The sequence below is a fragment of the Pogoniulus pusillus genome, chromosome 4 (genome assembly GCF_015220805.1).
Source record: "Pogoniulus pusillus isolate bPogPus1 chromosome 4, bPogPus1.pri, whole genome shotgun sequence".
Classification (NCBI taxonomy): Eukaryota; Metazoa; Chordata; class Aves; order Piciformes; family Lybiidae; genus Pogoniulus; species Pogoniulus pusillus.
This window is the reverse complement of record NC_087267.1, coordinates 18,085,711-18,097,418: the sequence shown is the minus strand read 5'-3', so window position 1 is coordinate 18,097,418 and position 11,708 is coordinate 18,085,711. Positions and strand designations below refer to the sequence as shown.

The 11,708-nt window shown below is 54.6% G+C and overlaps 1 protein-coding gene across 1 annotated transcript; it reads left to right on the top strand.

The window, feature by feature from the left end:
* CDKN1B (cyclin dependent kinase inhibitor 1B) lies at positions 1-4,090 on the top strand. The gene is made up of 3 exons (XM_064142286.1): positions 1-1,137; positions 1,719-1,849; positions 3,092-4,090. Exons 1-2 carry the CDS (start codon positions 663-665, stop codon positions 1,838-1,840), a joined length of 597 nt encoding a protein of 198 aa, XP_063998356.1. The 5' UTR covers positions 1-662; the 3' UTR covers positions 1,841-1,849; positions 3,092-4,090.
* The last annotated feature ends 7,618 nt before the right edge of the window (positions 4,091-11,708 follow it).

Genomic DNA, 11,708 nt, shown 5'->3' with positions numbered 1-11,708 from the left:
CCGTGGACACAAATTCCGTCGGACTTTGCCGAGGGAGGAGGCGGACAGGGAAACACGGTGCCTTCTCATCCCTCTAGACTCCACCACTCCCCGTCCCCACCAGCTCGGAGCCACCTTTAGAGCCGGCGGCGGCGGCGAGGCAGGGCCGAGCCGACGGGGCGGTGCCCGCCGCCGTAACCAATGGCTCGGCCGGGCTGTTTAAATAGACTCGTCCTGTCAATCATTTTCTTCTTCGTCAGCCTCCCTTCAATCGCCATATTGGGCAACCGAGGAAAAGGGCTCGTCTCTTGTTTTTTTCCGTCTACGCTTTTACTACGCGGCGGCCGGTGCGAGCGGCGGGGTCATCACCACTGCCGGCGGGGCATCGCGGGGCCTCTTCCCCGACCCCGCACCGCGCCTCTACCCACCTGGGACTCCGCCACGGCGGCGGCTCTCGGGGCTCACCCCCGGGCCGGCGCTTATGCAAGGGCGCTTTCTCGGCCCTTCTCCGTGGGCGAGCGGGGCCGGAGAGCGGGTCAGCTCGGAGAGGAGGCGCGGAGAAGAGCGGCCGAGCGCCCAGAAGTAAGAAGGCGGAGAGGAGGAGGAGGAGGAGGCGGCGGCTGGGAGGGGGGAGAAAGCAGCGAGCAAAACAACCGCCGCCAGAAGAAAGAGGGTCAGGGGAGATGTCAAACGTCCGTATTTCTAATGGGAGCCCTACCCTGGAGCGCATGGAAGCCAGGCAGTCGGAGTACCCGAAGCCGTCTGCGTGCAGGAACCTCTTCGGGCCGGTGAACCACGAAGAATTAAACAGGGACTTGATGAAGCACCACCAGGAGATGGAGGAGGCATGCCAGAGGAAGTGGAATTTCGATTTCCAGAATCACAAGCCGCTGGAAGGCAGGTACGAGTGGCAAGCCGTGGAGAAGGGGAGCTCGCCCGACTTCTACTTCAGACCGCCGAGGCTACTGAAAGCTGCCTGCAAGTCCGCTGGCCGCCAGAGCTTGGATGTAAACGGGAATTGCCAAACCGTGGTTTTGGTCGGCTCTCAGGGAATCTCAGAGGACACTCACTGTGTAGATCAAAAGACTGATGTTTCTGAAAATCAGACGGACTTTGCAGAGCAGTGCACTGGGCAGAGGAAAAGACCTGCTACCGATGGTAACGTACCCTCGCCAAGGCGGCAGCGCTTTTCTCCGCCCGCCTGCCCTACCGGTCTCAGCGCCGGGGCTCTCGGCCCCTTCGCCGGGGGCCATGCGTGACCTGGCCGCCGTGGGCTGTGCCGACTTGAGTGTACCGCTACCCACCCCACCCCTGCTTCTTTTCGCCTAAAAAAGCTCAGGTGCTGTTTGTTGTCCCGGGGTGGTGGTGGGGGTGGTCCCGCGTTCCATGGGAGCTGGTAGCTGATGCGCAAGGAAAAGCCTTTAGACGTGAATCGTTACCCCGCAGGCACCCGGCCTCCCGGCCAGCTGGGGGAAGGTTCATAACGCGCAGGCGAAGCAAAAGAGGGACAGAGATTTCAGCCGAAAACAGGAAAATTGCATCTCTCACTTAGAGAGGAGCCTATCTCCCATCCCCCCAGCTCGCTTTCAAGTAGCTGATAGCTGACATGGGGATCCAGGAGTATTCCCCCTCCCCCACCCAGCCCCATCTACCCTCCCTGGATGACAAGCAAACATCTGGAAGGAAAATATTTTAACAACATTTCCCCCCCGCCCTTGTTCTTAATTTCCCCCTCCTAGATTCCTGTCCTCAAAATAAAAGAGCCAACACAACAGAAGAAGAGGTTTCAGAAGACTCCCCCAGTGCCAGTTCAGTGGAGCAAACACCCAAGAAATCAAGCCCAAGACGACAACAAACGTAAACTGTTTAGGTAGGTTCCCTTTAGGCTCTGCATTAGGGTGCAAATAAGGGACAGAAAGGGTTACCGAGTGGGTGTCGTACTCTTAACTGGAGGAGGAATGGGGGGGGGGGGGGGGGGAAGAGCTTGGAGCCCCTCCAGGCACGCTGCGGGGTCGTTTCTCGGAGGAAGGGGGGCTTTCCCCAAGCGCTCGGAGATGGGCGTGTGTTGGAGGGTGGGATTGAGACGCGAAGGGCTCGAACAAAACAAGGAGCGAAACGCAGCACCCTGCTCCGCAGCGAGGCAGGGGATGGTGCCGTGGCTGGAGCCCCGGAACGTGGTGGCACCGACCCTGCCCTCCGGCACCCAGACCGGCGGCAGGGAGGGCCTTTTCCCAGCAATCATGCGATGGAGGGACCGAGCTTCCAGCTCGACTAGTACGTGATGTCAGATGACATGGGATGTCGAGGAGCTTCCCGTGTGTCCCCGCCCGGCCCCCCTTCCCCATCCTTTTTCACCTACAATGCCAGCGTTGGCTTCGCACGTCGCTGTGACCTCGCAGTCGGGAGAAATAAGTTTGGTTTCAGGGGAATCAGGATATTATTTAAAATTCGAGCTTGACAGAGCTCGTTTGATTTCTTTGGTGTTTTGTAGTGGGCGTTGGGTTGTTTTTTTTTGTGCTGCTTCTTCGTCCGCCCCAGTTGTTTTGGTTTGGTTTTAGGCGCTGGCAAAGGGAAGGGAGCGGGTTAACGGGAGCTGGGTTGGGTCGCTCCCCCCCTTCTTCTTGTTTTGTTTTAAGGCGAGGGTTTGGGGCGGAGGGAGCTGGTAAATTGCGCCGGCGGTTTCGGAGCCGAGGTCGAGGAGGAAGGTTTACAAACACGATTTGCGATTGTACTGAGAGAGATGAAGCTGTAGAAGGTTGCAACAAATTGGTCCCGCTGGGGCGAGCCGTGGCGGAGCACGTCAGCTATGCAAATGCCACTACTACCGCCCGCTTGTTTGGGGTGGGGGCAGGGAGGAAGCGGGCCGAGCCCCGGGCCGAAGAGGAGGAGGGATCCCGCCGCTCTCCTTTTCTCGGCCGAGCGCCGGCGGGAGTGCCGCCGGCGGGGCCCTGGGCATGCAGGCCGGCGACGGGACTCTGCCGGGGCAGGGCCCTACTGCCCTGGGGATGCGGCGTCGGTTGGAACCGGTTGCGCGGTGGATCACGTTTCTTTTGCACGCTTTTTCTTTAATCGCCCTCTCCCGTCTTCTTTCTCCCCCTCTCTCCCGTTGCAGAACGGAGGATGTGCGTGTGTCTTCGTTCCTCGGGTGCGGCGGGGGGCGATGAAGCGAGGAAGATGTAAAGTTGTAGTGGAGACTAAAATACATATCGGCCGATCTCCGGGGGATGGAGGTCCTGTACAAGCACTGAAAACAAAACAACAAACCAACGATAGCAGCAAAACAAAAACGTCAAGAAGAAGAAAGCAAACAATAACACTAAGATTTTCTAGGCACTCTTAAAAGACCTGCCTCTAAAAGCATTGGATGTAGCATTGTGCAATTAGGTGTTTCCTTATTTGCTTCATTGTACTACCTGTGTATATAGTTTTTACCTTATGTAGCACATAAACCTTGTTGGGACGGGGAGGGGGAGGGAGTGGAAGAGGGTGACCGTTTGGAACTTGCTTTCACAGTCTAGCAAGGAAAGAAACGTATGAAGAGAAGCAGTGTAGGGTTTTTATTACTTAAAGATGTATTGTCCCTTTCAGTGGGTCTGCTTGTCCTTTATTTTTTTTTTCCCTCCTTTTATTTTTTTTTTAACTGTCCCATGGTGGTAATGCTGCTCAGAGCAGATTATTGCCGTCTGCTTGGGAATTCCCCCCCCAACACACACTTCATTAAGTTGAAAAGGTGTGGAGGGGGCTGTGATAATTCCATTATGTGGTGGACCCACCCCATCCCCACCTCAAGTCCATGCAGCAAATTCGAATCCCTGTAAAAGCGTAAATTGATCCCATCTGCATTGCCTGGTTTCCCAATTGGGGTTGGTTTGTTTGTTGGTGAGGTTTGGTTGTTTCATTTATTATTATTTTTTTTTTAACCTAACCCTGAAGCCTCTTTTATCCCTCCCTCCCCTTCTCTCTGAATCTCAAATACTGATGTTTTCTGATCCTGACCCACTTCCTGAAGGGTTTTGTGTGCGAGGGGGAAAGGGATACTACATCTTTAATCAGTATTTCTGCATTGCCTGTGTACCTGTCTGTAAAAATAAAACAAAAAAAGAAGTTTGAAGCGTACCTGTGTATATAACTCTGTAAAGACACTGAGAAATTATACTAACTTATTTATGTTAAAAAGTTTTTCCTTTTTTTTTTCCTTTTTTTTTTTTTTTTAATCTAGAAGACAATATTTCCCCTCCCCCCCATAAAGCCAAAGTGGCATGGTTTTGTGCATTTGTAAATGCTCTATTTGGTAGACTTTTTAGTTCGGTGGGGTTTTTTTTTTTTTTGTTTGTTTGGGGTTTTGTTTGGTTTTGTTGTGTTTTTTTTTTTTCCCTTTGTTTTTGGGTTTGGGCTGCCTTTTTTTTTTTTGTTCGTTTGGTTTTGTTTTTCTGATAATTAATATGGCTGTGCTTAAAGGATTGCAGACTGAGCCAATCTAATTTTTTTTTCCTTTCTTCTTTTTTTTTTTTTTTTGGTAATGTGTCCGAATTATTTTTTTTCCCCCCAGATTTATATTGTTTCACATCAAGCAATCAATAAAACTGCCATATATAAGAAATACGTTCTTCATTAGTGTGTCTTTCAACCTCCCTCAGCCTGGCACAGGAGGAAAGAAGACTTCTTCAAGAAATTAGAGCAGGTTTCCTTCGGGGATCTCTTCCTGTGTCTCCAGTGCAGGTGAAAGCAAGGAATAGAGCTCGTTCTCCTCGCTCGCTGAGGTTGTTCCTCCGTGGTAACTGGGAATAATGTGTCCTTTTAGTGCAGAAGAGAGGAATTTCCTCTGTCACAATCGTTTTTATGTGGGGGGGTGGGGGGTGAGGTAGCTGGAGGTGCTGCTCGCACCAGGGTGTTTTGACTTGCAAGGCTTCAAACATGAGCACAGTTAGTAGCCTCCTGGGCCGGGCTGCCGGCAGTTCTGGACCAAGGTCTCACCAAATCTACCAGCTTGCCCCGCTCCTGCCTGCCCTCGGGGGTGCTGCCGGGGCCCACGCCGGTAGCCTTGCCGCGCACCCGCCGGCTCTGCCCGCCGGCGCGGAGCGGCTGCTCCCAACACCGCCCTCACTGCTAGCAAAGATGGCGCCTCTCATACCCCTCTCCCCGGAGATGCTGCTGCCACCGGCGCGGCAGCGGCCACTCCCAGCTCCTCCACCCTGCCCCAGCTCTGCCCGGCCCCGCCACCAGCCTCCCGGGCAGCACCGCACCGCCCCGCACCGCCCCGCCGTGGCGGTCACCGCCGGACGGCGGCGATGGCACTGTGGCGGAGGTGGGCGCAGAGAGCTTGGGGGAGCGCTATCTGGCTCCGCAGCCTCTCCATCGCAGCTCCCAGCCGGCAGAGTGGGGCCGTGTCACTGTGCCTGGGGACCGCTGGCATCCCGCAAGCCATGCAGGGCGATGCGGGGAGGAGGCGCTTTCATCCCTCCGACTTGTGAGGAATAAATAGACACGCAAATAGGGGGGCGGAGGGGGACACACCCCTGGGCGACTCTCGCCCCGCTCCTTCCTGCTCCCACTGCTACCCGAGCCTGTTGTTTATCCCTGCTGCGCCGGGGTTTGCCTTCGCTCTGTAACCGCCCCGAGAGCAGCCTTGCTCTGGGGAAGAAGGCGGAAAAGAGACAGCCGCGCCGCTCTGCTGACCCCCTCCCCCCCCGCCCAACTGCCTACCCCACCTCCACTCGGGCCCACGGCACCCCGGGCTTGTCCCGGGGCCGACAGCAGAGTGCTCAGCTAGTGCTTGCGATTGACTTCTCTGGCTGCAGTGGATGGCTGAACACCCTGCCCCGCGCCCTCCCGCAGTGCGCTCCGGTATCCCGTCCGCCCTCACCCAGTGCGACTCCGGGCCGCTTTATGGCGGGGGCTGCGTGTGCGTGTGTGTGTGAAGGTGTGTGCAGTGCGGGCGGGGAAACGTGGAAAACCGTGTCGAAAATGGAAAAGAGCAAACAAAACCGTGGTTTTGCTGGTGTGGTGGTGGGGGATTTTATTTGGTTTTGGGGTTGTTTCTGTTGTTGTTGTTGTTTCCCCAGCACGAACAAAGTGATCACGACGGAAAACAAACAGCGGCGCCCCCACCGGGCAGGCCTATCCCCACGGAGCTGCCTCTCCGGCAGCCAACGGCCCGGGACGCGGGAAAGGAGTGGGGAGCGGCCGCCCGGGACAGTGGGGGGGGAGGCCGGGAAAGGTCAGTGCGAGTGCTTGAGCCCCTAGGCTGGGGCGGGTTGGGGAGGGTCTAAGCCTGCTGCTCCACCGTGTCAGACTTGGGCTTGCCCTCTGCGCGTCCCCTGCCCCAGTCGCGATATTGCTTTTCGCCGCTATCGGGCAGCCAGCGGAGTTTCCACCTCGCTCCGCAGGCTGGGCCAGCACCAGCCCCCGTTCACCTAGGGCCGCCCCCGCCGCGATAGCACCACCCCAGGCAGCGCGACGAGAAGGGGAAGCACCGAGAGGGACGAGCTCGAACCCGCCCCGATGCCCCTTCCCTGGGGGCGGGGGGAGCGCCTTATCCTGCCCCCGGAGTCGCTGCTTGTTGTTGCGGCGGAGCCCAGCGCGCCTCGGCGGGGGGACGCGGCCTGTGCCGGGAGGCAGATTTAAGGTGGAGCTGGGCAGTAGCAGGCCGGGTCTGCTGTCTGCGCGGCGGGAGGAATTGTTTAACGTTACACATTGCGTCGTGTTCACTCCCACCCCCGGCCGCTCTTCCCCCTCCTTCCTCCTCGTCGCAACATTTTCTGCTCGGGCGGCTGGAGGCCACTTCGCCTCGCTGCTTCCCGCCGCCTGCTGCCGCGCCCTGGGCTCGGCGGGGACGAGGAAGAAAAGGGGGCCGGGGACACACACACACACACGCACACGCACAACGCCCGCACTTTGTGCTCGACGGACGGCCCATGCGGGGCCCGCCCCGACTGATGCAATAGGCGCGGCCGCTCCGCGGGAACGCGGCGGCAGCGGCGGGGCCGCGCATGGAACCTCCCTGCCTTTGGTTACACGTACACGTCGCTGTGCGCTCCCTGCTCTTCCTCGGATGGGGAAATCGACCGGGACACGAAGTTTTTCCGACCTCCGTACCCCTCGGCACATTGGGCGAAAGGAAACGTTCCGCTGCAGAAATGCCAGCGGGTTTTGTTCCAGCCTTTGCTTAGGCTGTTTGGATGTGTCGTTGCCTTTTTAATTACCTAAACGAAGCGTTCGTGGTATAACGGCTTTTAACAAAACGTGTAAGCTAGAGTAAAGTAATGAGGTTATGTGGTGAGAACTCTTTTCTTCTCTGTCCCCAGATGAGCTCTTTTCTGCTTTGGTTTTGGTTGGAAAACGTTGGAAGATTTTCTGTTCCCTTTTTCTCCCCAAATCACCGATAGTTTGTTTATTTACTGGGCTAAAAAGGGGAAGAAAAAAAAAAAAGAGAGATGTTTTTCACACTGGTCACACTTGTTTGCTATGGTTCACCCAGGCTTGGCCACCTTCTCTATCCAGGGAGCTTGTTTACCTTTCCCAGCCTGCTGCCTGCCTTGCCCACATCAGCCATTGCAAGGCTGAGAGCAACACCCCTTGTGGTTTAGCCTTCCCCATCCACAGAGACAGGCTGTGCCAGTTCAGGCTTTTATACCTGGCTGTCCTACCGTGCCTGCAGCTGTTTGGAGGAGCCAGCAGGCAGGAGCATAAGTTTCATTCCAATTTTATCCTTGGCTTCACATCTGAGACTTCAAGCAAGGATTCCAGTCGTGGGCAGACACCCCATTTTGTGTGCTCCAGACACTACTCCCACAAAGACCAAGCAGCCCTTTACATGGAGGCCAAAACTCCAACTGTTGCCAGGTAAAAGCTTTCTGTCATAGCTAGCTCTGCCCAGGGTCAAACCAGGGGCCTGCAAGTGCAGAAAGGGCTCTCTAGACCCCCTACTACCCAGGCAGACTGGAAGAGCTCTTCAGGCAGATGGCCGAGGCACAGCAAGTGCAGTGGCTGCCGTGGTCTTCACTTTCCTTGGGAAGTGAGGAGGTTTGGGGCTGACCATAGCACACATTTTTCCTGCCAGATGGCAAAGCCTGGAGGCAGTGCCATAAGCTTAGTAAACCTGGCAGACCACAAACTTTCTTTTGCCTTTTTTTTTCTTTTCCTGGAGCAAAGTGATAAATTGTTCCCATCTGAGCTGTTGGTTTCCTGCTGTATTTTTGTTATTCTAGTTGTGGAGCAGGGGTCATAAGGTGTAAATATGGATAGATAGTGAATTTATTAGTGGATTCGTGGAACAGAGACCTCTGCTGGTTCAGCTTGAAGGGCTGCTGCCTACCTCAGCCACCCAGGTCTGCTGCCTGTGGCATCTGCTGTTTGCCTTCATTTCACCTCGTTTGGAAACGTCCTCCTGGGTCACAGGCAGCTGGCAAGGACGGTTAAGAAGCAGTCTTTTACGTTTTCCATTGCAATTGTTTGCCTGTGGATTTTTGATAGTAGCTTTATTTGCTTTAGGAAGGGGTATGAAAACCTTTAGCACTGAAGCACAGCAGAAAATCAGAGGCTTGTAAGTATTGAAGAGCAAGGCAGCACTCATTTCAGTTACCTTTTATCCTCTTTCTGTTCTTCCTCCCAGATGGTTGCGTAGAGCTGCAACGAGGATGGCTTCAGAGACCAGCTCTCTTGAGTCAGTTCTGTTTGGCATCTTGTCTCTGCTGTCAGGCAGTTGGATAGATGTTGAGTCCTTCCTGGGCCGTACCAAAGGGTAAGCTTCAGTGGATGCTGATCATAGAATCAGCCAGGTTGGAAGAGACATCCAAGGTCACCCAGGCCAAACTAGCACCCAGCTCTGTCCAATCAACTAGACCATGGCACTAAGTGCCTCATCCAGGCTTTTTTTGAACACTTCCAGGGATTGCTACTCCACCACCTCCCTGGGCAGCCTGTTCCAACTCCTTCCACTCTTTCACTCAAGAAGTTTTTGCTCATGTCCTCCCCTGGCACAGCTCAAACCCATTTCCTCTGGTCCTATCAGTGGTCTCTCAGGATGGGGAGCCCAGCAGACATAGAATCATAGAATCAACCAGGTTGGAAGAGTCCTTCAAGCTCATCCAGTCCAACTTAGCACCCAGCCCTGGCCAATCAACCAGACCATGGCACTAAGTGCCTCATCCAGGCTTTGCTTGAACACCTCCAGGGACGGTGCCTCCACCACCTCCCTGGGCAGCCCGTTCCAATGCCAATCACTCTGTGAAGAACTTCCTCCTAACATCCAGCCTATACCTCCCCTGGCACAACTTGAGACTGTGCCCCCTTGTTCTGGGGAAAAGTTAATGTAAAAGTTGTTGTTGGTTGTGTTTTATTTGTTTGTTTTTTTCCTAGCAAAGCCATCTTTGTCTGAGTGCAGTGCAGAAGAGGGCCTGGTATTTGCAAATAGATGGAGCTGAGTGAGCTGTGGTTGCTCATGGAGTGTAAGTCTTGAAGCTCAGGCCTTTAAGTCATAGAATCATAGAATGTTTTGGGTTGGAAGGCGCCCTCATGGGTCATCTGCAGTCAGCAGGGGCATCCTCCACTAGAGCAGGTTGCCCAGAGCCTTGTCCAACCTGACCTTGAAGATCTCCAGGGATGGGGCCTTGACTACCTCCTTGGGCAGCCTGTTGCAGTGTTCCACCACCCTCATGCTAAAGAACTTGTTCCTCACATCCAATCTAAATCTGCTCTGCTCTCATTTCAAACTATTGCCCTCATCCTGTCACTGCAGGCCTTTGCAAACAGTCCTTCTGCAGCCTTGCAGCCTCTTTCAGCTACTGGAAGGCCACTAGCTGTTAGGTCTCCCTGAAGCCTTCTCTTCTCCAGGCTGAATAACTGTAGCTCCCTCAGCCTGTCTTTGTAGCAAAGGTGTTCCAGCCACTGATCATTTTTTGGCCATCCTCTGGACCTGCTGCTTCAGGTCCATGTCCTTCCTGTGCTGAGGGCTCCTGAGCAGGATAGAGCAGGTAGAGCAGAGGGGCAGAGTCCCCTCTCTACATTTCTGGCTGCACTGCTTTTGGTGCAGCCCAGCCTGCCACTGGCCTTCTGGGCTGCAAGTGCATGCTGTTGGCTCGTGTCCAACTTCTTGTCCATCAGCAGTCCTTTTCCACAGGGCTGCTTTCTATCACCTCCTCCCCTAGTCTGTATTGACAGTGAGGATTGTTCCAGCCCAGGAGCAGAACCCTGCGCTTGCTCTTGTTGAACCTCATGAGGTTCCCCTGGGCCCACCTCTCCAGTTTGTCCAGGTCCCTCTGGATCCCATCCTGTTCCTCTGCCATATTGACAGCACCACTCAGCTTGGTGTTTTGAGCTGCCACTCTATCTGAAAGCACCAGAGGCAGGAGTTTTCACAGCTGAGTCTGCCTTAGGCACCTTCTTCCTCATCCGGCCCACTCATTCCTGCCCCTGCCATTGCTGGTGAAGTCACCTGAGGAACTGCATCAGGGAATGGTGTTGCAGAGAATTCCCACCTTCCCTTTGTTGCTGGTTTGGGTGTTGGGATTTCCCAGCACCTAAAGGGATCGTAGAGGAAGGCCAGAGAGGGACTTTTCATTAGTGAGACTGGCAATATGTTCCACAGACTTTCCCCCTTTTTCATCAGTAAGGGGCTGGATGCCTGTAGCTTTACAGGGGTGCTGAGGGTGACTAGATAACCATGGGTGTTTTCTGTGCAGCCTACTCCCCTGATCCCACCCCTCAAACTTGAGTTATCACTGCAGTCTGAGTCAGGGCTTCTCCAAAGACTTACAGGAGCTCTGGCCCAAGCTAGGGAGGCCACTGATTCTCCACTTCACTGCAGTTTGTTGCCTCTTCGAAGAGCAGCTGCTGCCTTTGAAGTGAACTTTGCTGGGCAGATAAGCGTCAATGGAGAGGGCAAGGCTTTGGCTGGAGATGGGCAGCAGCAAATTCTCTTCCCAGAGGGGACTCTGCTGGTGGGAGGCTTGCAAGATGGAGATTCAGCTGCTCCAACAGCCACTTCCCCCTGAAAACACACGAGTGGGGATGAAGTAGAGGCAGAACAAAGATGTGTTAACCTCCTTCTGGTCTGAAGTCCTTGGGAAGAGCCAACCTCACTGCCCTGCCTGACACAAATCTCTCAACCTTTTTTGCTATAATGTGGAGCTCAGGTGAAGGCAGAGTTTCAAGTCAGGCCAGTCTGCCTGCAGCAGAGAGTGAGGTGGTGTGTTGTGTAGCTTTTGTCTGTGCTAGGGCGAGCTCATTGGGCAGGGCTGATTCATTCTGGAGAGGCACTGAGTCCCGTAAATGCTCCAATGTAATTTTGTTACCTTCAGACATCTTTTGTTCCTAATCCTTTTTTCCTCACCCAGTTCCTCTTTGTGTCCTCTGCAGTGTGTCCTGATTTTCTTTATGCTTTTCATCCCATCTGCAGCTGACTTCTGAATCCAAAGTCCCTGTTACTGCTTGTTTCTGCTAGTATTCAGGGCTGTTTCTTGTGGCTCCTAGGAAGCTGACATGTGGCCTCTCTGTGGCTGCCTCTGGCATGGAAGGAGGTGGCACCATCAGTGGAGGTAAACCTACTACAGACTGGGAGCTAGAGCCTGGTTTGTTTTGTTAGGTCCCTCAATACCTGAAGGGATCCTCCTCTGTAGCCTTCCTGGGACTTTTCCTGAGGGTGTCTAGAGACAGGCCAAGGGGGAATGGTTTGAAGGTGAGGGAGAGCAGGGTTACACTGGATCTGAGGAAGAAGTTCTTCCTTAGGAAGC

What these genes read in the sequence shown, in the direction of transcription:
- CDKN1B (XM_064142286.1), top strand. Translation starts at nt 663, where the DNA reads ATGTCAAACGTCCGTATTTCTAATGGGAGCCCTACCCTGGAGCGCATG. An exon ending in GAAAAGACCTGCTACCGATG is followed by an intron (nt 1,138 to 1,718) that starts GTAACGTACCCT and finishes TCCCCCTCCTAG; the next exon opens with ATTCCTGTCCTCAAAATAAA.